This window comes from Macaca fascicularis, chromosome 2, assembly GCF_037993035.2.
Source record: "Macaca fascicularis isolate 582-1 chromosome 2, T2T-MFA8v1.1".
NCBI classification, from domain to species: domain Eukaryota; kingdom Metazoa; phylum Chordata; class Mammalia; order Primates; family Cercopithecidae; genus Macaca; species Macaca fascicularis.
The window spans coordinates 30,017,501-30,042,155 of record NC_088376.1 but is presented as its reverse complement, the minus strand read 5'-3'; the positions used below and the strand labels follow the sequence as shown (position 1 = coordinate 30,042,155).

The window sequence follows — 24,655 nt, the reverse complement described above, 5'->3', positions numbered from 1 at the left end:
AAGCATTACATGAACAATTTTAGACACTAGATAGCAAGTCCTACTGATGTTAGATGCAGTTTCATTTCTATAGCATTATTTTCTTCTTAGATGCTTGGTAGAATAATTTATTTTCAGAATCATCCTGACACATTCTGACATTTAAGTAGTTTGATTTTATATGATGTATTATCCTTTAAAAAAATAGGACAAATGCCAAATGCCTGTATCAACTTCAGTGTTTACAGCACAGAATTAATAATTAAATTTAGCTCTTCATTTGAAAAATAAGTTTGCTGGACTGTACCAACTGGAGTGTGGATTAATTTAATGTAGTTTGAAATATAGGAATTACCAAATCCAGTTAAGTTTTTATTATGCTATTTCTATTTCTTGAGGCATATACCTCTGTTTAGGGATTTTTCTCTCCAAGCTAAGATTTCTGTTCTTTTTTATTTAGCCTTCTTGGGCATATTGCAAATATTCTACTTAGTTATGTTTTTCAGGTCTATTGTAATAGAGCCAATTCTTCATTTTCTCTGCTTCTCACCTGTTTTTGTCTATTTATTTGTGTGTAAGATGTCAAAGGAAAATGAAAAGTAACACCTCAAAATACCACCTTGAAAAGGAAAATGCCAACAAATTCTTTTCTGCACCTGAAGCTTTTAATTCTTTAATCCACCATGGAATGTTGCTTAATTACATATTTTATTATGCATAACTGAAAATTATGTACTTTAGTTTCAACAATGATATGAAAGCATGTATTGTTTATAAATAAAGAGAGACTGCTTTGTCTCTATTTTTTTATATTACAAATATTTGTGGAATTCTCACATGTTCTCCTGCTAAAACTTGGCTTTTTGAAAATGCTCAGAGAGCTCTGAGAAAAACTTCAAGTTTTAATGTTTTCTCTAGAAATCAGAAAATTCATATCTTACAAAAAGATGATGTCATAACGATATTATGGGTAAAAACTATTGAACAGTTTAAAGATTTTTGTAGAAGTTTTATCTTAATGAGGTTCATGAAGTATTTATTGATGGAAAAATGTTACAATTGTTGAGTTAGGTGATAAATCCATGGGAGTTCCTTTTCTCTACTTTGGTGTGTGTGTCTGAAATTTTCCATATATTTAAGTTTGTCTTTAAAAGACATTTGGTGTGTATAGGTCTTTGGAGGTCACTATTTCATGATGAAATATTCCACACACTTGATTTCAATTAGTGATCAAAGTCTTCATATTAGCAAAATATGCATTACAATATATTTCTGAAAATTTTGAATTGCCATTAGGTTTGTGTGTGTGCATTTTCTGCATTTGAGAAAGCTTTTATTAGGGAAAAGAGAGAGAGAGAGAGAAATGTGAAGATAGACTTGAGTTTGAGAGAAATGTGGCCACTTAACAGCTGAACAAATCAGTTAACCTATTTGAGTTTCCCTTCCCTTGTCTTTGAAGTGAGAATATCAGTGCCTGCCTTAAATACCTTATAGTGGAATGGAGAGGTTTAAACAAGATATGTTTGTGGCAGTGCCTAATAAAACGAAGCATTCTACAAATGTTTTTTCTATATTTAAAACATGTGAGGATGGTGCTAGGAAGGGGGCCTCAGAAGGAGAAAGCCTTTGTACTAGATCTAGCGAAACAAATGTTTGCCAATTCCCTTTGGAAACAAAGGTAGAATAGATGAAACCTGTCCCCACATTAAGATTCTGTTCAACAGGTTTGTGCTCTGGACAAATGCTCGTTTTGCCTCACATTGCCACAGACTAACGAATAAGCATATTTAAATATTTGAATATTCTTCAACATTCTCATCTAACAGGTATTGTTGTTTCTCCCGTGAAGGGAAAATCAGAGCAGCACAAGGGACATCATTGTGTCAGGTGGGGGTGGTGGTGTTAAGGCATGCATTAAAGTGGCATTGTAATGAAAATTTTGTATTTGAGTACCACAAAAGGCAAATATTTCTGATTCAACTCACAGTAAATAATGTTCAACATTTGTTGCAAAATATGTCACTTCGGAGTTTCTTTGCAAGTGTTTACTTTGCATAACATACTGCTCTACTGCATTGGCTCATCAGCCACTATCATAGAGAACAGGGCCCAAGTCAAGTGCTTTTGATCACAGTAAGTGTATGAGCAGCTGAAAATAATTGTTGGGAAAAGATAACCGCACAACCTTGGTACAAGGCAAGAAGCTGTAATTTTGGTGGTGTTCTTTTGATGGGACTAAATTTGGAGATATATGCTCCCTATAAGTAGGGTAATGTGAGAAAGTCTTAAAAATGTTGCTCATCTTTTAAACATTAATTTCAAACTATTTTATTTAACATTTGGTATTGTTAAACAGGTATAGTATTCAGGACATACACCTTCTACCACAATTTCTTTAATTAGGGTGCTTTATATTTTATCAAAAATGTGCATATTAATAGATTGTAGTTTAGCCTTTGTCAAAAGACATGCAAGTATTTAGTATTTACATTAAAATGATTGCCTCAGAAGAAACATTGAATTCATAATAAGCCCTCTTAACAAAAATATGCATAAGGAAGACTAGTATTATTTTCTGATATTTTAGATATGATTAATATTTTGGACCTCCATTGGTTTCCCACACTAGCATGCAAATTTCCAACTTGCTTTAACACAACAGTTCTATCAGCTGTATTATAGGGAATACACATTTTAATTGCTGTTTTTGAAAATATCACCAGGCAGTTCAGAATGTCTCATTTATTAAGAATATTGTGACAATCAAAGACCTTAATATCAGCCAGATGCTAACAATTGGGAATAGGGCAGAATTTAATAATGGAATGTATGGGATTCTCATTTTTACTCAATCTTGAACCATTTGAGAATGTTTTCTATTCAAGCTAGTATTTTTAGATAAACACAGATATAGATATCGCTACTTTGAAAAAAGAAAACACTGAAACTCAGAATTTCTTAGTACTAAATGCTAACCAATACACACTTTATACATAATATGTACAGACTTTGTTACCAAGCGCCACACAACCAGGACATACATATTAGTTACCTTGGTTTTCAAAGGTTCTGTGTCAACTCTGCATACTGTGTGGCAAAGAGATACTATCAACATTTTATTTTTTGCATAATGTGCAAGTATTATATGGCCACAGAGTTGTAATACAAATTAGTGGCAAAGTGCTGAGTGAAGGGAATCCATGACAGATTCAGATGCACAAGGTTGAATATTACCCGTAAACTACCTGACTGTGCTAAGGTCTTAACAGCACAAAACGCTATGTCATGCCCAGCTTTTAAAAGTCTCTGAAATACTTGAACACAATGAAGCTTGTTAAAGGAATTTTACCATAGCTACAGGTAACAAGAGGACTGGTATGAGTGACAAATGACATTGGGGGAGCAATATGGAAGATCATCTGAGCAAGTCTTTTCTAAAATGTGCCATCTTCCCTGAAAACACTTTTGCTCACTCCATCCTATCATTGTTTAACATGTGCTTGTGTGTGTGTGTGTGTGGGCATTTAAAATATCAAACTATCAAAACCATGCTGACTTTTGAAAGTTAAAAAAATCTAAGTGGGAATTTCGTTAGCATTGTTATGTTGATTACCAAACACACATTCATCATTTCACTGAAAACATTATTTCAAAATAATTCAGGTTATTAGGAATGGGAAAGTTATTTGCAACCCAATTTCTCCTTCCAAAAAAATTACTAAATCTCATACCTGTTTGACACCTTGTGCTAAGGGTTGGGCTGGTTAAAAATTAAGGATATCAATTCTACTCTCTGCTGTATCCAGCCTTTTCCCTTCAACTTAGGGGATATAAGGAAGAGGATAACTTAATGGCATCTGAGTTTCTATTTTATTTTCTATTTTTAAATACATGAAATCTAGTTTCTATTTTCTTAATTCAAATTCCTTTGGCTCAAATTATTACTTTTCTGAACTCTAGTGAGCAAGAATGTTTGTTTTCTTAATAAAAAGCGGCAACTTTTCAGTACAATTTTAAGTTTGCAACAAACCAGCTGCCTTCAGAGGAGCTTAGTTGTGCTTCTAAAGTAAATGGAACTTTAAAGCTTTATTGAGTTTTCAATGATTCCATTTCAGTTTCTAAAGTACAAGTTCAGTCAACAGTAAAGCAGCCCAGTTGCCTACCAATAAGCTCATCAGGGCCTGAGAAAATGGTAGGCAGAGAGAGAAGGGGCAATTACAGAATGGTATCTCAAGCAACCCAGACACCCCTACTAGCATCTAGGAAACAAAGTGAGGAAGCAAATGAAAGAAAAATCACTCCAAACTGTAATGCTGGCCTCAATCCTGTTACCATTAGCACACCTCATTTTATATTCTGGCATTTTACTATGTTTAATGTTGCAAGAATTTTGAAGATTGTGTTTAAATACCAGGTGTGTCATTCCTATTTTCTTCATGTGGCTCTTATAGTTATGACATACACTTATGAGCTCAGTTATTAACTTATTCCATTTATAACTTGTGAAAAAAAAAGCTAAGGGGCTTTTATACAGAAGGTCCATTTTTTCCCCTATTTTGTTACTATTAATGGCCTTTAGAAATATTTGTACATAAGGTTAAGGAAAAGCGTTGCTATGAATGAAGTATTGTGAAATAAGCATAGATGAATCCATTCTAAGAACATAACTGCTAGAGACTGGATTTATGTTTTTGTTGGAGAGTCTTTTGACCATCCTATCTCTATTTATTAAGCAAAATGTTAACCAAAACAGATTATTTTCATTGTGAAATTTCATACCTATTTAAAAATGAGCATGTGTTTGTGATTTCAATTTACAGTGTTTCAAGTAACTTGTCAAATGCTCTTTTTAAAATCAGTAAAATATCAAGTATTAACATGCACCTAAATGAGAGGGCCATCCTTTGACTCTTCTTTAGTTACTTCACATAAGCAGACAAACCCTACCATGTCATACGATACAAACAATTTTAATTGTGTAGTTACAGTCAATAACCACTCCTAGTCAGAACATTTCTGCATAAAGAAAATTGTGATACACTTATAAAAACAGCCAGCTGTAACAAAATAGCTGGTGTTTTCATAGCCATAAACTCATAAAAAAGAAATACACCTTTATACAGAAATTTTATACAGATGTAGCTTTAAAATTGATTGTAAACCAAAGGAAGACACATTGCAAACATCAATTATTTTCACATTAATTGCATAATTTTCTAAGGTGATCTATTAGTTTTATTTACCTAAGCTTATTTGCATGATAGTAAAAATTGCATACAACAATAAGAGTGAAGCTTATAGTATGAATTGCTTGGATAACATAGAGCACTTTTTATAGGCAACTGTGTAAAGCACATTTTCTCTATTTAAAACTTTTAAGACACTTTGTTTTACTGCCCATCAAAATACATTTATAAATAGAAAAGAATCAGTATGGTAACAAGAGAAGCAATATTACATTTAACGGAAACGTCCAAAAAATTAATTACAACGTGATGCTGCAGGATCTACAAATAAATAATGAGGACTAAATTGTGTTTCACATTTTCTTTTCCTTTTTTTAAAAAAATCATGTAACAATGAGAATGAAAAAAAATTACAGTGAACTTTTATTTCCAAAATAAAAACAAATTTGAATTACGGCAGTGCCATATAATACAAGGCATTTGTTGGCATATGTCATCTTTAAACTGCATTCCACAGTCTATAGTTCTTTTGTAACATACAATAGAGTAACAAACTCTTTTTTTTCTTTTTTTTTTTTAAATAAGGGGCGAGTTTCCAAAGATCAGTGTGGAGTGCTACAGAAATAATTATAGGAGAGGAAATCATAATCACAGAAGGTATAATGCTTGTTTGAGGCTCCAGAATAAGAACTAAAAAAAAAAAAAAAGAAAAAAAGAAAAAATCACTGGTTTCATGCTTACGGGGTACACACTTTGGTGCATCCCGTGAACACAAATTTTAATACCAAACAATCCTTGATGCTTCACCTGGGGCTGCCAAGCAGTTTGTAAAACAGAGTAAAACATTTAGTGCAGTCTGCATTATCCTTTTCCAACTCTTCTGTTTGTGCAAGTTTTTGAAGATTCATTGGCCAAACAATGAACAACAAAGGTTTTCTGAGAGAATACAAGGTGGACTTTTCATTGTGTTAGTAAATACCAGTGGCACTGTTGAATGAAACAAATACTTTTATCTCAGTCTTTCAAATCAGCATTAATGTCTGTGTTTCCTTCCACTGACAGCTCTTCTTCTAGTTTCACTGAAAAAAGGGTGTTAGTAGTTTTATCTTGGACACTCTCTTCCAAATCCTTCAGCAGCTCCTCTTCTTTATATTCTGCCACATCGACCTCTAAACCGGAATTGTCCTTCAGTTTGCCGTGGTGCTTGAGATAGTACCGCTGGTTCTGAAAGAACTTGATGATGGTGTACTTGGGAAGGTCGAGCTGGGCAGACAGAGTCTGGATGGCCTCTTCGTCAGGGTACAGGCCTACGTCTTGTATGAAACTCTGGAGGATTCCCAAGGCTTCCACTGAAATTTTTGTTCGTGGCCGCGTCTTCTGCCGGTTCTCCTCATCTGACTCTGCTGGAGAGGCCACCGTGGGTTGCCGTGGGGGGAGCCGAGGGCCTGCCTGTGGCTGCTGCTGTGGCTGTGGAGGCGGCGGCGCCTGCTGCTGCTGCTGCTGCTGTTGCTGCTGCTGCTGCTGTTGCTGGAAAGAAACAAGGAGACAATCAGAGCTCTGCTATCGTGGAGTTCCACACAAAGCTGTCTAGAATCAGGAAACATGTGGTCCAGGGTCCTACATAGAGCTTTTTTGATAGGGATGAAGATTTAGAATGAAAAGGTAGGCCAGCTAAATGGCCCACAGCATTTACAAAAAAAAATCAAAATGGTATGAACTAGGAAGGGATGAATTCATAGAGCTTTGGGGGCTACTGCACTTCCTTATCACAGATCAGCGGAGGAAGTGAAAGCTCAGTGCTCTCTGAAAATGTGAGCCATAAACTTCACTAGAAGGATACGCATCAAAGGCGAAGACAGCACATCACATTATGATGTAAATAATTAACAAAGATTTAAAATGAAGATTGAGAGGCAAGGATTTCAAAGACATTTTAGAAAGGTGAGCTACAGAGCAGTGGGGAAAGAAATTTGTGCTCTGCTCTGTCTCATTGGATGGCCAGGAAGAAGATGAGCTTATGCTCTTATTCAGTGTTATCTGTCATGAGACTAAAGGATTTCTGATATTCTCACATTTGTGAATTTTCTATCAGACAGTTCCAGTTTAATACACACACAATTTCTTACCAAATTGCACTAGGCTGACACTGCAAGCTTTTTTCTTACCTCAAAAGGTTCAACCCACCATACGACGGCTAGCGAATTGTTTTGTCTATAGTAAACTCAGATGTGATTAGGATTTAAATTTCGTGTATACAGACACTTTTTCATAATTAGTATATGTATATGTGCTATAATTTCCATACACAATTATACATAAATATGTCACACATGCACATACTGTACACTCGATATCCATAATTCTTACCAGCAAAGCAAATCAACCTAAGTGGCAAAATATTAGAATGCTGATACCATTTCTATGCATGTCCTTTCATACCCCTAAGAAGCAATTTTATTAACAATTTGCATTTTCAGATAAGTAGTTTTTAAATTAACTAACATATATCTTTCTCTTTTTCGTTTTTGCTAAACAGTAAGTTTTTCAGGCTTTCACGATTATTTTAGTGCTTGAAATCCTAAAGGGAAGCTCTCTGCCAACTTGTTTTATCTTTAATACATACTTGAGAAGTTTTTTGTCCTGGGAGATAAACAATTCTATTATTGTTTTTAGTTATACGTACATATCTATACACACACATATATAATTTTTCACAGAAATATTAAAAAATTGCAGAATGCAGGTGATTCAACAGAGGTAGAATTTTAGGACTCTGGAAGGCAATGGCATTTTACTTTGAAAGAGAAAGCTAAAATCATCCCCTTTAACAAAAATAAGCTATACAGCTCAAGTTCAGTGACAACACGCTTCCTAAGCAACTGGGGCCCTAAGAGCTCTAATGACTACCTGATCCCAGAACTTTTCCATCTAAATTCACAGGAGAGTGTCTTCAGGAGATGAATGGTGACAAGTCCCATGACATGATAAACAAAGCATAAGGCTGCATCTGCTGGCACAGTGAGCTCTGGCCATGACCATGGTTAGTATGGCCTCTGCAGGTCTGAAAATCCTGACCTGGGGAGCAGGTCTTTAGGTCACCCCGTGTCTCCCTTGCTGGCATAGGTAACTGTGCCCGCTCACCTGAGGAGCAGCACCGAGCCATGGTGCAGGGGTCGGCAGGCCTGGTAAGAAAACGCCTCTAGACTCTCCTTTCCCAAGGGTGGTGGGAGAGGGGCTCTAAAGGAAAGACAAACAGATATGACTCACCCCTAACCTCCATTCTGTAAAGTGTGGGGAGACAGCTATTAAATACAAGGTGAAGGAAGGCCCAAGGACTGTAAAGCAAGATTCCAATTCAGCTTCCCTCCCCACCTCTTTCTGGACAGAATCCAATGTATAAAACTGTGATTCTACAAACTTCCTTTACAGCCACAGCAGTAGCTCTTTTCCTCAGGGGCACTGTGGTATTAATTAAAAAATAGGTGGTGGTTTAAATTGTGATTTTTGAAAAACATACAAAAATTTTAAGCTCTTAACACAAAACCCAATACCAACAAAGAGACATTTGCCAAACAAGGAGTGTAGAAAGGGCGTTCCTGTTGCTTTGGGGGTTGGGAGATGAGGAAAGAGGAACACAATACATATGTTGGAAAAAGTACGTTCATTTTCATTTTATCCCCCTGAGCAAGATGGCAGTGTATTGTTATCTCTTGCTAAAAAGCCTATGTTTAGACTGGCAGGAGGAAGAGAAACGCTAATTTCCCTGGTAAGTTTAAAGCTTTATTTACTTATTGCTATATTGAATTGGCCAAAGTAAACGAACCTGAATCTGCTCTGCTGGAACATGGATAATGTGGGGCGGCCTGTCGCCATGGTGATGCACTGCGTTGCTCTCCTGTTCATATATGGCATCACGTTCTGGCTGAGGAAGACTGAGGAACCTTCGGATCATGGAGAGGTTCTCCCACAGGGTTCTGTTTTCTGGAGAAGGATCTTCTTTCCAGCGTAACAGCTCGCATAACCATCCCTTAGAGACAAGGGCATAATAGGTCAGTTTGTGCCTATGAAGGGGGCTGGCATTTTCCATTAGGAGCTAAAAAGGAAAAACCCTATGAATTAACTTTTTCATAAGCTCAGAACATGCCAATCTGCTTAAAAAAATTTTTTTTAACTTGTTAAGAGGGGTTATCTGCGGCTGTCAAGGAGGCAGACTCTGTTTCTAATCAAAGTTCAGATTTGCATCTCAAAGGAGGGACATATTTTTTCCGACTCTGAGGGTAAGAGAGCATTTATCACAGATTTTTAAATATATGAAATAGGAAAAAACAAAGTTGATGAGCTTCAGTCTTACACAACTTTCCTGTCTGATGAGTGGCTGACCATTTGAAGATACTGAAGTGCTTAAGGGGCAGGACAGATTTTAGAAATACTTTTTTTCTAAAAGGATTTCCTAAGTTTGCAATTTTTAGATTTGAAAGAAAACCATGTGTGAATATTTATGTATGTGTACATGTATGAAACAGAAAGGACATGTGCAATTGTACCAGCAAGAATGTTGTCCAGTATAAGGCATAATGATTAGAATGGGCATTAAAGGAACTCGCTATGAAAGAACTCTCCAAAAAGAGACACTGGAGTCCTATTTTTCTGCCTGCTGCAGTGGGAGCATATGATTTGTCAGGCAAGAATTTAATAGGTTTCTTGGGCTAAGAGAGAAGGAAATGTCCAATGACTGCCAAAATCTGAACCTCTCTGATGCTGCCAAGGCCCAGTTTTTTACTCTTGAGGTTATCTATCAAGAACTGAATGATCATGAGAACACATTTTCCAGTCATCTCAAGTCTTCACCTTGGCTGCAATGATAGACACTAAACAATGGAATGAAGGGGGAGAGTGAAGGTGTCCGATCCAGACCCCCACCAGCCAAGGCAGCTATCCCTCAGCTGTTCTGCTGCCTGCTAATACCTCTCACCTGCACTCTGCTCTGGAAAAATGTCTTGAAGCCATCTCTACACTTCTTCATTGATCTCCTCACCCCACGTGGCCAGTGACTGCCTGACCCAGTGGCACAAAGTCCCTGCCCCTTTTTCTGAAAATGGACAACTTACTCTACCCTTCAATTTACTCTCTAGAGATAGTCATCCCCATTCTTCTTGCTCCCTCCTCCATCAATCTAGGGCTAGACTTTGCCTGAGAGAGACCACATCCTTACGGGACCTCTTTCTCTTCCCTATCCTCCTCTCTTCTAGGGCCCCCACCAAATCACCACCACCTGACTCCCCATCCTAGGCTCTGCATTTAGGGAACTCGATCTAAGACAAAGACATTTCTTGGAAATTTTAAATAAATTAGTTGGATGAAAATGGAAGTACAATTTTTTTTATTATGAAATTTTTAGATCTAGCCAAGGAAGGTTTTGTTTCTTATGTTACCAGGGGTGAGGCCAGAGGATGGCATGGCTTTCCTTCCCTTCTCAAACTGAAACCATTGGAGAGAAAATTCTTCTTTGACTGCAACATGTAGTGGAAAGAAGCATGGTCTGTTCTCCCAAAAATGGCCTACTTGAAATATTTTAAAAGAAAAGGTAGAAAACTGACATATTAGCTTCCCAAGGCCTATCTGTTAACCAGCTCATTGTGACGACTGCTATATCTCATGACATCTACTAGTATTCCTACTCAACAGGTCTTTTAATTAAGCAAATATATGCATGGGGATGGTCTTGTAACCATGCACTCATTTGATGCCACTGAATGCATAATTGAAGGTTAAGATAGCAGGCAGTAAACTGAAGATTTACCTGAAAGACTGTTAGCTAAATAAAACATAAAAATCATTGTGACTGCAGTGTCACTGAACTTGCTTCTCTTCTAACCATGGCAATTCTATGTTTATTTCCAGAATACTATAATATGACATATTTCAGTTGTATTTATGTGAATGTATTAACTATAAAACTGTATGTGAACATTTGAAGTATCTGAGACCCACGTGCATATGGTGCCCTGGAGATGTTTACTTAGCTCTTACTGGTAAGTATTTGCCATCTGAATTAAGCTATGAAAATATACATTTTCCTACAACTAAGCTATTCTTTATATTTTACCTTTAAATTTTGTTGCTATGTAGGTTTTAGATATATTCTCTTCCAGTAGGCTTGAATATTAACTGTGGGTGAGATTACTTTCCCTCTCCCCCTTGTCTGCCTCCTTTAGCTATCATAATTGACAGGACCCCTCCACCCGAACACAGCAGATCACACGGTTTTATATACCTTTCCAAAGAAGTTAGAGGTTCACGAAGAACAGAGCAGATTTTTTTTTTTTAAACTCGGCTAGTATTCTACTATTGCAATAAATGCTAAACATTGAGCATCTAAGAATTTTTTTTAGAAATAAATGCTTGTAACTAAAAATTGCTAAAAGTTAAATTAAGAATGATTCATGTAAGAAAAGCTTCTTGGAGAGAGCTGAAAAACTCCAGTGATTTTTCACATCCTTTAGAAACTTTTTAAAGTAATGCAGAGATCAGTTAGCACTTGGATATATGTGAAAAAACATGTGGATCACAGATGTTCTTTGGAAAAGAAAATCATTAGTTCTTTTAAAATGGCTAATAATGATAGCTAATTCCTAAACAATCACACTCATGCTGGTTTAACAAATATTTCAGAAAAAGAGCCCCGACTCATTCAACAAATATTTTGCTCTTATTGTCACTTCCGTGTCTCTAGACTTACGAGACGGATCCTTATTTTTATTAATTGCCCATGACTAACATAACATTTCCAGTAGTTTGCTATTAACCTCTGCCCTTAAATAATACTTCTAATTCCTTATCTAAAAATAATTTGATGAATTATAAGTTGAAGCCTATCTCCACTAGCCTTTCAAGAAATGCGATGATTTTAAGAGACTGAAATCAGATGCTTCTTAGAAAAATATTTAACGGTGCAGCTGGGAACTGTTAGCTCTAAAGGGTATTCCAAAAAAATTTAAAGCGGGGGGCGTTGCTTCTCTTGATGTGCATTGCTCTTAAAAAATAATGGAAAACAGACATTTTGACACATTAGCTCTCTGTCAGTGTAGAAATAAATTGGCTCATTCCCAATTTACACTGGCAAAAATAAGATAATTTATTCTAATGCTATTTAAATACCTTGGAATATTTTGACTACCTCAAATCCTATTGATTGTTACTCTATTAATAATGACAGTAATCTGATTTATGTTTTGCAGAAAATGACTAAAGAAGCCAAATGCTTTCTAATGCTTCAATACGTTTTTCTAGGTCAGTTTTCCACAAATGATATTGTTAGAACAAATAAACTTGGGAAGAAAATGAGTATGTCACAGTATTTTTAATATCTGACAAAACTAATGATTCCCCAAAGTACTGTACTAGTTTTTAAGTGATGTGGGGGATAGACTTATGTGGGGGAGCAGAGATGAAGAATGAAATGCAGTGCTTTGTTGCAAAAAGAAAAAAAAAAACACCAACAAAACAAAACAAAACATAATTACATTTTTAAGAGAGGTCTCTGGGACTTGATATACATAAGACCATAGGAAGGAACAGGGAACTGTTCTCTAAATTAAATTAGCTCACAACTGTTTTGAACAGTAGAAAAGACAGGGGAATAACAGCCTTAAAATAATGAGACCGATTCATTTTCAGAAAACTACAATGGTACAAGGAACAACCTAAACTTTAAATGTAGTAAATTTGCCAAGCAACATTACACTGCATATAAAGAGGCAAAATATAAACAGTAGCCACATGTAAATAAATTAGTAAAACTTTCAGGATGTTACTACTTTTCAAACTGACAAAGTTTAATTTGACACCTTCTGTTCTAAACCCTTTGTTTCTATTCAAAATCACGCCTTGAGCTGTTGCGATCAATCACAGTGCTCCCCCTATTACTTAAAAAAACTGGCATGGACCCTGAATAAGCTGAAAATGCCATGCAGATGAATTCTGAGATAATATGTTCAAACCTGTTATATACAACACAAATCCTGTAAAGTTATGTATTGTAAACCTACATTTATTGAGAACTAAAAGTCTTAAATCCATCTGCCACAAAGGAAATACTGTTATGTACTTTATAGTAACCAAGAACCATCTGCAAATGTCTTGCTACCGTAAGCAAGAAAATGGTGCAAAAGATGCTAAACCTAAGACTGCATGAAATACATAACATTCTTTTGACTGGTTTTGGTTAGGGATCTATTAAAGAAATGTAAGATTGAAAAAAAAAAAAAAGGAAAAGGGAAAATGCAGAATAACTGCCAAATCAGTACTGCAAAAAAGCAAAACAAACTCAATGATAACACAATGGCAATTTATTATGGTCCATGAAACACATGACTGTATGCTCATTTTAAAGGAAAAATTAGCAGTTCTCAACTCAATATTCTAATGATGTGCTTTACTGACAAAATCTTGTTGTACCACATTTAAATAAAAATCCTGGCACCTTCATCTCTCAGCTGCTAATTTCCAACCAAACGCAATCTCTGATTTCCACTCCACTCTTTTTAGAACATTTAATTCAAGTCAATTCGCTTCTAACATTTTAACAGATAAGGGGTGCACAATGATTTTAATTGAGTCAAGAAAGTAACCTCCTTTCATAAATGAATTTATTGTACTTTATAAAGCCTCACATGCATAAAAAGAGAACCCCTAACAAGGCCTGTTCTGTGACAAAGCTGGGAGTATGTAACATAACTACTTTTCCAGGACAGACTTTGGTATTCTCTGAGAAAAAAAGTCATTTAATGCAATATACATATATGTATATATTATCATTATGTACATATACATTTTAAAACTAAGAGCTATAAAAAGAGAAAGAAAATGACAAATAATTCTTACTCCAACTAAGAAGGAAAAATACATCTGAAAAAATAGAATGGTAATTTGAGTTCTAAAAAGCAAAACATTTTACAGTCTGTATTTATTCCCCCTCACCCTCATCTTTTATGTGTTATTTGCAGGAATATTTTGTTCCAATCTCTGGGGCATATAGTATAATAATATATGATATTAAAAGAAATCAATCTAAATAGGAAAGTATTTGATACAAACATTTTAGTGGAAAGCATGAATTACATTTCAGCAAGTAGTAGGAACAAGGATTAAGTACATAATCCATTAAATAGTACTTCTAACAAAAAATTCAGTATTGTAGACTAAACTACACCAGGCATTTGAATGAGTACATTTTCAACAACAACTAACTATAAAGCTAGCAATTTATCATTCAGCAAATAATTTTCTACTTTTAAAAGAATCTGTAAGTGTTACTTATGCTAATGAAGACAGTTTTTAATCTGCCCACAAACATGCTAATAGAGGGCAATTTTTTTTTTTTTAAACAAAGCTGTCGGCACTCAAGGGTAATTTCATATCAGTGTGTTCTACAAGCTGGGGGAAAATGGGTTCTAATTGTCAGAGCTACCAAATCCTTCACCTTTAGCATAACGGTTTAAAGATATCACAAAGATGCAAAGTGACTAATAATGTTTTAAACCACCCCTTTTTCTGTCTGAAAAAACAACTAAAACAACATTACAACAGTATAGTTACAGAAGGGTTCTATTTTCATATGTTTTATGCACACTCTGCCTCAAAGTACTATTTAAACATACTACTTTTGGGGCGGGGGTCCTAATGCAGAAACACCCAAGACCTAATGGAGATACAACCCCATTTCTAGGTGTGAGGTCTAAATGCTTCACACACCCACTTGTGACCTTTTTTCATGAAGAATCATAACACTGTGCAGTGAGAAACAAAACAGTGGCAAAGCAATACTGAAAGCACTTTAAATTATTTACTAGGTTAAAAGGGTGAAATGATACTTTAAATACATCAAATTTCATCATCTAGACCATTTTTTGGTGGCAAAGTGGTATTGATCTTCCCAAATGCTTAAAATTAACTATTTTCCAGAAGGTCATTATTTGATTAAAGGCATTAAAGTTGAGGGCAAGAAGCGATGCACTTTTTCTTCTTTCCCATTCAAATCATCATATAATTTAATATAAACCATCCCATCATGTCCTGTAATAAAAACACTTGTCTTAAGATATTGTTCTTTACCTAACATATTAACCTTTAAATGTTATGAAGTTCTTTAGAAGAAAAACCTTTGCTAAAGCAGATTATTCTATAACATTATGAGAGGCCCCCACCATTAACATTAATAAAGATACATGTTCTCCTCTATGGAATTAGCAGGAAATGCATTAATCTTTCTCCCCAGCTTAATAACATCTACTTTGTGTAAAGTGAAAAGAACCTCAGCTGGCACTGTAAGTAACTTTTCCTGCTAAGTTAACATTGGTCTTATTAAAGAAAACATGGAAAATAAATTTGAACAGAGACGTGCCAGTAAATGCATTTTCCATTCTAAAAGTAGCACATTACATCCACTTGATTCAAAGACGGGTTTTAAAAAAGAAATATATTTTAAAAGACATATGTGTGTGCACGTATGTATCCCCCAATACGTTTATTTTTCAAAGTGTGGTTTCTGATACTTATATTTGCTGAAAGAAAAAAAAACATAATAATCTTTTTAAATGTTACTATTCTTAACTTCTAAACTGTTACTGCTTTTGAATTCTCTCTAGAGGCTCCAGTTTATTTAACAGACTCAATACCTTAGCCAAAAATTTGTGCGTTCCAATACTGGGGTAATAATAGGACATAAAATGGCTATCAAGAAATTTTTTGCTTGAGTAAATTTTTGCCACTTAGTCATTAAGAAGTTACACACCTCTACCAGAGTTTCTAAAGGTTACACATAAAGAAAATTATTTGCCTAAACCTGGAGAAAAATTTCTATTAAAATTTTGTGAACTTGGAAGGAATACTCACAGTCACTGGTAAATGATCTTTATTTTTCCATTTCGTTTACAATTTAATCAGATAAAAAAGTGCAAATCATTTGTTTGTAATGGTTTTTATGTTTACCTCTTTTCTGCTTTTTCAAAGCCACTAACTTTAGAGCACACGTGGATTTGGTGGTTTTTCTTAGGCTACCAATCATTTGGTCCATAACAAGATTATCAAATGACAACCTGGCCAGAGTAGTTTACAAATGGTTCTGACTTAAATAGGTTGTTGAGCAAGGAGATCTCACATTTTAAAAAATATTTTCAGAGGGAGAATTTGAGAAGGAGGGAGAAAAATAAAACAGGAATGAAGATAAAAGTATAAAATTCTAGACAACCCATTAAACCAGTTAGCAAAAAGATGAGCTCTTAATTGAAATAGAGAATTTCCCAAAAAAGCTCTGAATTTATTTTTAAAACATTAGATTTGAAATATACCTAATTTGAAAGTTTAATTTTCATATATACGTCAAACCTGCTTTTAGGGTAGTTTAGTCAAAGCTGAAACAAAACAAATAAAATTCTGGCTTATGTATCTGATACTTGAATAAGCACTCTGAAAAAAAAAGTTCCTGTTTTTTCCCCCTCAGCCTAAGATATATTTTTTGACATAACATAAATTTCAGTGATATGATCTGGCTCCTATTTAACATTTATGCACTTTCTCTTCAAATGTTAACTTTTAATTTTCTCCTCATTCTTCATAGCTGGTGTCATTAAAAAAATACAAAACTCAATACTCCCAAGGTTCATGCTGTAACACTTACATCAATTTTAGTCTTTCTTTCCATCATTAAGAACCATCTACTCCTTTCCATTCTGCCACTATTGACTTGTCAGAACTGGAGCAAGTCTTCCTTGAATTACTCTGTTAGACAACAACATTCTTTTTTAATTACTTCCAATGGGCAATTATTTTGACTTCTGAACAAAAAAAAGCTTTTAAGTAATCATTCCTTTCCCTCTCTTAAGTTAGGGGAAAAGTAAGTCAATGATGACCAGAGTTTTGAAGAAGAATAGAGAACCAGTGTTATCATACAGAGTTGATGTGATTCCTACAAAAAAGCATATTAATCTGATGTTTAATTTCGCCTGTGAAACTTACTGATAGGTAAAGAAATGGGCTTCACTAAGCTTTCTTGAATCCTCTTAACCATCTCTGTGATATCCTTGTAAATCGGATCCCAGAGTGAGAATCATTACATTAGTCTTCCACTTTCAAACTGCCCATAGTTACCCTACCATGCACCATGACCTTCAGTGGCTTCCCAAGGTAGGAGAAAAGTTCACATTCCCAGGGGCTGCTTTCGAGGTTCCTCCCAATGACACTGATGACCAAATCTGTTGGACTATTTATTAGCTATTGCTGAGCACTACCCTACATTCTATTCTCCATTCCTTATACGATTCTCTCTAATGGGAAAGCCCTTTCTCCTATTTTTTTTTTGGGGTGCTCATTCAAGTATTACTTGTCTTTCAAGACAGGCTCAAGCACTTCCGTATATCAATAAAATGATTATATCCCGTATAGGCATTTATCTATGTGAACTTGAATTAAGTTTCTAAGCCTCAAGATTCTTCCTCTACAAACTGCAGGTAATAATGGTATTAATCTCACAGGACAGTAGGCATACAAGTGAAACAGAATACATTCAGCCCAATGCCTGCTCCACAGTAACTACCAAAAGGTCTTATAAACTTTATTGAAAGCACTTAAATGTCTCCAAGCACATGTGGGAAAACCTGGTATTCAAAAATAACTATTAGTGCAAAATAGCACGTGATAAAGGTCATTGATGGGCAGACATCAAGTGAGATCCACGTGGAGAACAAGAGTTGAAGTAGGGTTGTCAAGGAATTCTTCATTGATGAAGAGAACTACTGGTTTGGATTTGAAAAGGGGACAATATTTAAAATAGGAAAAATAACAAATAAGAGAACAAGATGAATTAGTAGGAGGCTGGGAAAACAGACCAGCTGCTTTTGAACTGACTGTCTATGACCCTTTTTAAATAGCTCTTTACCATATTTTCTTGAGAATACTACTTAGTTACTGTAACCTCATTTCCTCCACTGGACTTTTAAGATCTATTTGTTAAGAAGTCTGGGTTTTAATTTGAATATCTATTCTACCGTTTATCAGCCTTGTAACCTTGGGCAGATTACTCAAGTTCGCTAAACCTCAATTTTCTGCTCTACAAAATGGGGTCTAATTTTACCACTTAATTCACAGGGTTGTGAGAATTAAGTAAAATAATTCATGAAAAGGTCTTGGCACACAATAACAGTATGATGAATGTAAGCTATTATTAGTTTATTGTTGTTGTCATTATCACACAAGGGATTTGAGTATCAAAGGAGCTAAAGAAAATAATTCAGTTACAATATTCCAATCTGAACCAAGCATCTTCCCCTAAGCCAGGTTCTCCTCCTAGGAAGTTTTACTCAGTTAATAGTATTATCACATACCTAATCACCTAGGCTGAAAGGCTGTTATTTGAAGCATAAATTGGCATAGTCTTTCTGAAGGACATTGTGAATTGCAGAATGTGGAAATATCTAGCAATCATCTGTAAAACACAAATGTCTTTTTTGATCCAATAATTTCACTTTTAAGGATTTTAGGAAATAAGGATATGTACAAATATTTAACTATAATAATGTTTAAATTCATATTATTTGTACTAGCAAAAGTTGTATAAAGCCTAAATACACCTCAATAGGGAATTAAATGCTATGTTCAGCACATGAATAAATGTAAGACATACATGCATACACACATATATACATACAGACACATGTGCATGCGTGTGTATATGTATAAAGAGTGACAATCAGGATCCTTAAGGTGGTCACCTCTAGGTGATTAAATTTATGGATAACTTTGTTTTTCCTTATGCCTGTATCTTCTACTTTTTCTATAGTAGCTAGGTATTAGTTTGTAATGAAAACATACAGCAAGTGGCTTTAACTAAAAATCTAACTTTTCTTGTCTGTCTCTTCCATAACTGATGAATTCCTGTCAATACTCCCTCAAATATCTCTTGAATTTGTTCCTTCTTTTCCATTCCTCCTGCTATGGTTCAGTCCCACAGCATTTCTTCAATAATCTAATTCTGATGGGTTTCTTTATTCCAGCCCGCCCCCAACCCTGCTATTTGAGTTACATTTATCACAAACAAATGTGAACACAAATAGCCCTTTGAGTGGCAAACTCCTCACTTTCTTTCACCCAAAGCGCCTGGAAACACCCTGAGGCTCACACTTCAGTGAGTGAACGTAAAAATACGGCAAAAGATTCACCACAACAAATTCAAATGGCAGCAAATGGGGGTACACAGAAAGATACAAAAATGGCCCAATCTGGGCCATTTAGTGGTAAAATACTGTATACACCTCTGCAATTTCTGAGGGCTCATGTATAGTAGCGAAGTCCAACAATTTGTATTCATAATGATGTTTCTGTATTTAAAAAAAATAAAAATAAGGTTCAAACTGAACTCAGCATAATAGGTTTAAGACAGGACAGCACCATAAAAACCCCTGTCAAAGGCAAATAAAATTATTATTTTCTTTAAAAAGAAGAATTTATGCTACGAAACTTTACTTTTCCTAAATTTCTTAAGCCAAACGAGTATGTGCTCTCATACTGCAATGTTACGAAACAAATTTATTATGTTGCTTCCTAAAGTCACTATTAAAAATTTACAGTATTTTTCTATTCAAAATAATGAAGGTCATTAGGAAAAAGTATTGCTGAATATTCAAATATGCCATGTGCAAGAAATAAAAAGAAAAACAAAAAACAAAAAACCCCAAACCCAAAACCCCACATAAATATAAGAAATCATAAAATGAACAATTTTAAGGTGACAATTACCTGACAGGGTAGTTTGTTTGCTTACAAAATTAATTTACTACCAGGTTGATTAGATAAATATTTCTGCCACTGCATTTTAAATTGATTTATGTAAAACTTTTCAACACCGCACGTATATCCTAACATGAGCTACACTCCCTATTATGCGTATTTTGGGGCTAGGAATTAAAAATTTAAATATTCCCTCTTTGATGTTTTAGGAGAGATAACAAAACATTTTTAAAAGCAGGGGAAGGCAATTTGGGACTGTAGAAGTTAGGAATCACATCCTAAAAGCAAGCAAGCAAGCAGGGTCACTATGAGCTCCCAACTTGCCTATGATTTTGCTGAGAAAGTAACACCCATTTTGTGGCCAAAACCCCATCATTTTATCCATTATACAAACCTGCTAATCAGAAGCTGGCTTAATTTGAAAGACCCAAATCTTGTGATTCACAAGTAGGCATTAAAAAAGGCAAGCATAAATATTTCTAGAAGCATCATGTGGGTCTCAGTGACAATGGCTGGGTTATAATTTTACCAATAAAAGGAGACAAGGGAGACTGGGGCTTTGCACAGACTGTCTCAATCACTCCTCTGATCACATTTTACATCTGGGGAAAGCAAGCTCAGAGAAGGCTCCAGGGGAGAATGGCAGCAGTGAGGCATGACCTATTCCGTCCTTGTGAGCCCACTGCAGCGCCTCTTCCCACTGTCCCACTCTGACTCCCTTTGGAATAGTGTGGCATTTGTGAGAGTAATACTGGGAGCTGATTAAAATTTACTTCTCAATCATTCTATCCTTCTACAAAGAATTCCTGAGTGCCATCTATGTGCTAGTCATTGTGTAGGCTAACAGGAAATGTGGGGACAAAACTTCTTGTCCAGTGAGGTAAGAACCACTTAAACTTCAGGTTTAAGTTGATACTAAAGGTAGAGTTAGTTCAATTGGAAAAAAAATGTCTAATCTAAAGGCAAAAGCATTCTCTCACAAAGTCCTACAGCACTGTATATGGGCATGCGAGTATCAGAGAAAAGTTTGTAAGGTTTCTGTTTTGGTGGTTTGTTTTAAATGTCACTGCATCATTGTTACCTCTGTTTACATGCTTTGGAGTGAAGGATGCTTGAAAAGCAAGCATACCAAAAAGCAATAAACAAAAAAGTAAATGTTTCTCAGGTTAATTTGAGAATCCCTTGGCTCATGTGATAAAAGACATATATATATTTTTCCTCTACATAACTTATCTAATCATTGATCTTATCTCTTTTGTGCCATGGACCCTTCCGGGAGTCTCGTAAAGCCCATGGATACCTTTTCAGAACAGCGTTTTTATGTGCCTAAAATAAAATACATAAGATTACAAACAAAACCAATTATACTGAAATACAGCTATCAAAAATTTGTGATACAGTAATATATATACTTCTTTATTAACACACTAAATAACAAGGTTTAGCAACAGCTCTAATGACTACTGTAATTTTATAGTGATGGGCATAAATGATATTTTAAGATATCTAGAACAACATAGGATATGAAAATATTTCGTGATTTTTTTTAATGGTGACAAATTCATAGGTATTGCTACTGTGATTTGTTGCCTATATTGATAATTGAGTAAAATGCCAACTTTCAGTAAGAAGAGGTTAGAGAAAATAAAGTCATTTTTTTCATCCAAGTTCATGGTTCCCTGGGGGAGAAGGTGGGCCAAGGTTAAGAGCCCCTAAATGGGAGGCCCTTCCTCTTGCCCACACAAACGTGTATGTGTGTATACAAACATAGCTATCAAATATATATATGGATGTATATATACACACATGTACGTATAGACACACTTCAAATACTGTTCCAGAACTATCTCCTATAAGTTCTTAATATATTAGAAAATCTTAGTATTTACGGATTTGTGAAACAAATTTCCTTTTCTTTTTTTTTTTTTTTTTTTTTGCCACTAAAGGACCATGCCTCTTAGAGATGGGTTAGAGAAAAACAGTCACTACCACAGGGTTTCCTAGACTGTGTCCTTAGCAGCCCCAGATTTCCATTAGAGGTGTTTCACAAGTACCCGCGTTGTGTATGTGTAAAGGGTTGATGAGAAGGTCCCTGCCCCCATTCAATCCTCAGATCAAAATGGAGAAAACTTTCATCTGATTTATATATTTCAGTTCTGAATGAGATTTCATTAATTAAACGATGGTTCTACAGCTTACAATTTTTTGGTTTACAATTGCACTGGCACATATACACCTCATTGTTTTCTTGGTCCTGTTACAAATGCAGAGATTGGGCTTACGATTTCTGAATAAAGCATCTAAATTCTTACGGGGTTATTGGCATCATATCATCCAAGTAATTTTAAAGGTAAATAAGATGAGCAGAGTGTCCTTTCAGAAATGTCTATCTGCCAGGAGAACACCAACAAGTTTTTCCAAAGACACAAGAGTTTTCCAAATAGAAGGAGATAAGGTAGTAGGACACATACAGGATACAGACAGGATACTACGAAATGGAAGAGTGGCACGAGCACTGGATGTGTGGGTGGGTAGGGTGGGGGAGGGGAGTGGCTCTGCAAATGCCAGGAAACCAGCAGTGATCAAACACCAGTCCCTGCTCTCTCATCACTGCTTCTCAAAAAGCACATGGCTTTACAGTTTTTGTCTGTCTAACTAGATGCCTTCTGCCTTGCCCTCCAGTCTAATAGAAGATCAAAGAAGGTGAGTAGAAAAGATGGTAAGAGGGGAGACAGGTAGAAAATAATTGAGCACATAACCATCTCATAACTTTATATTATATGTAGCTCAGCGCTAATTTGCTCAGAAATACAAGCATAAACTTCTGTTTAGAAATTAAGCTTGATGGATACGGCTTTCGTCCTTATGGTTATCCAGGGTCCAAGCTATTTAGTCTCTTTAATCAAAATACTAAAATAAAATCACTACCCATTAGGCTATTACCCTTCCCCCAATCTCCAAACATACAAGCAAAAATTAATTGCAAGCCAGGAAGAAAGAAGGTAATTTAGACAGTAACAGCTTGGCATGGACTGAGCTAGATTTCCAAACAGCATTTGTCTGTTTGTGAATGTATATTTTATTTACAACCTTCACTTCCTTGACCTTGTTGAAAGTAATTTATTTTTACCTAATCTGCATTTCATTTAAACAACCAAATACTTCATCAATGAACCAGTCAAGTAACACCCATGACAAGTAGCACTCCTGTTGGTACCATAAGTTAAATGGGTAAACATTTAAAGGAGACATTTGGGGATGGACACATCTCAGCAGCTATTAAATGCTACAGGTACCAATTTATAAACTTGCAAAAATGGATTTCAAGGTATTCTCTCAAATGAGCTGTCACTCCCTGCTTCCTTTTCCTTTGTGTTTACTCCCTATCTCCCTAATCTCTTCCAAATCTGTGATTTCTCATCAACTGAGTATTCTCACATTGCCCTGTTTTTCCCTCTTTAAATGTGCTATTAAAGTTTTTAATGTGCCAGAAAAAACTTCTATCCCTCAATCAGTCAATCAAAAGACCAGCTAAGAGTGGACCTTCAGGCATCAATTGAAAAGCAAACAAAAAAAGAGACATATTTAAAGAGGAAAGTCTTTAGCAACCTTCAAATCATATCATGCTAGCAATCACCACCCCACCACATATTAAACCAAGCCCATTCCCCAGTGGAATTCGGCTCATCTCATACTCTGTTAGGTCTCTGTATGACAAACGGGAGAGTTCTCAGTCATCTATCAACAAGTCTCAGATGAAGAAAGTGTATCAATCATGAGCTCAACTCACACCATGTAACATGGAGTTCATATACTGGATTCCAACAATTGATTCTACCCATTATATGACACCCGTAAATAACCCTTCTTGGCTCTAGACCCCAAAATACCACTTTTCTGCCTATCCCCCAAACTAAGCCCTTCCATTATTCAAAATCTTACCTTCTGTTTCCCAGACTGGAACACCTGTCAGCAGTCTTCAATCAAAATAGCATCCTCTGTCATATTTGTGTACCTGTCTCAGTCACAAACACACAGACCTAGAACTTCAAGGGACATTAGATACAGTATGACCCAACCTATTTTACTTTCCTGAAGGGGAAGTTCAATGTCTGAGAGGTTAAACAACTTGCCTGGGGCTACACAGCAGGTTAGCAGTGGAACTGGGACTACCACTCTTTCCAATTCCCCATGTTTTCCATGAATGATGCAATTCATGTACAAGTTGCTAGGTAAAACATCAGTGAGTTTACAAATTAGCTACTATTACCTTATTTCTATAATATGTAGAAAATCAGGAGCCATGCCCTTTAATTCCTTTCAGCTTGGGCTACCCTGTACATGATATTGATGACTTCAGCAATGATGAAGTGGGTCCAGAAGAAAATAACAAAGAACATTAAAAGGAATCACTTTTCCTTCCTGCACGTTTTCATGAGGATATGAGACCACCAGAGAATAGCGATTGCAGAGTGACTGAGGATGGTGGATTGAGTTGGGGCAAGATAAAGCTTGTAACACTTCTATTGACTCTTCATCTGTGACTTGTTAACAGACAAATGGAAAATGTCTCCTTATTAGACAGGGACCTAGAAGGATCCATAAATAAACAATTTTCTTTGAAACGTGGGATTCTTGTAGTCTAATGAAATTTAATGAAAAGATGTGCTCTTTCTTTGTACTCAGAATACTGATCTTGTTAAACTCCA

At 35.6% G+C, this 24,655-nt stretch overlaps 1 protein-coding gene across 24 annotated transcripts in view; it reads right to left on the bottom strand.

The window, feature by feature from the left end:
* Positions 1-2,706: 2,706 nt before the first annotated feature.
* SATB1 (SATB homeobox 1) overlaps positions 2,707-24,655 on the bottom strand; it is a 100,122-nt gene continuing 78,173 nt past the window's right edge. For 12 of the 24 annotated variants that reach the window (XM_065539868.1, XM_074030917.1, XM_045385197.3 and 9 more), the window contains 3 exons: positions 8,989-9,192; positions 8,307-8,402; positions 2,707-6,692 (listed from right to left, as the gene is read on the bottom strand). In XM_065539868.1, coding sequence (XP_065395940.1) covers positions 6,180-6,692; positions 8,307-8,402; positions 8,989-9,192 — 813 coding nt within the window. In that variant the 3' untranslated portion in view covers positions 2,707-6,179. The remainder of the gene's footprint in view (positions 6,693-8,306; positions 8,403-8,988; positions 9,193-24,655) is intronic. The other 12 variants (XM_074030910.1, XM_065539869.2, XM_074030915.1 and 9 more) reach the window with 2 other exon arrangements.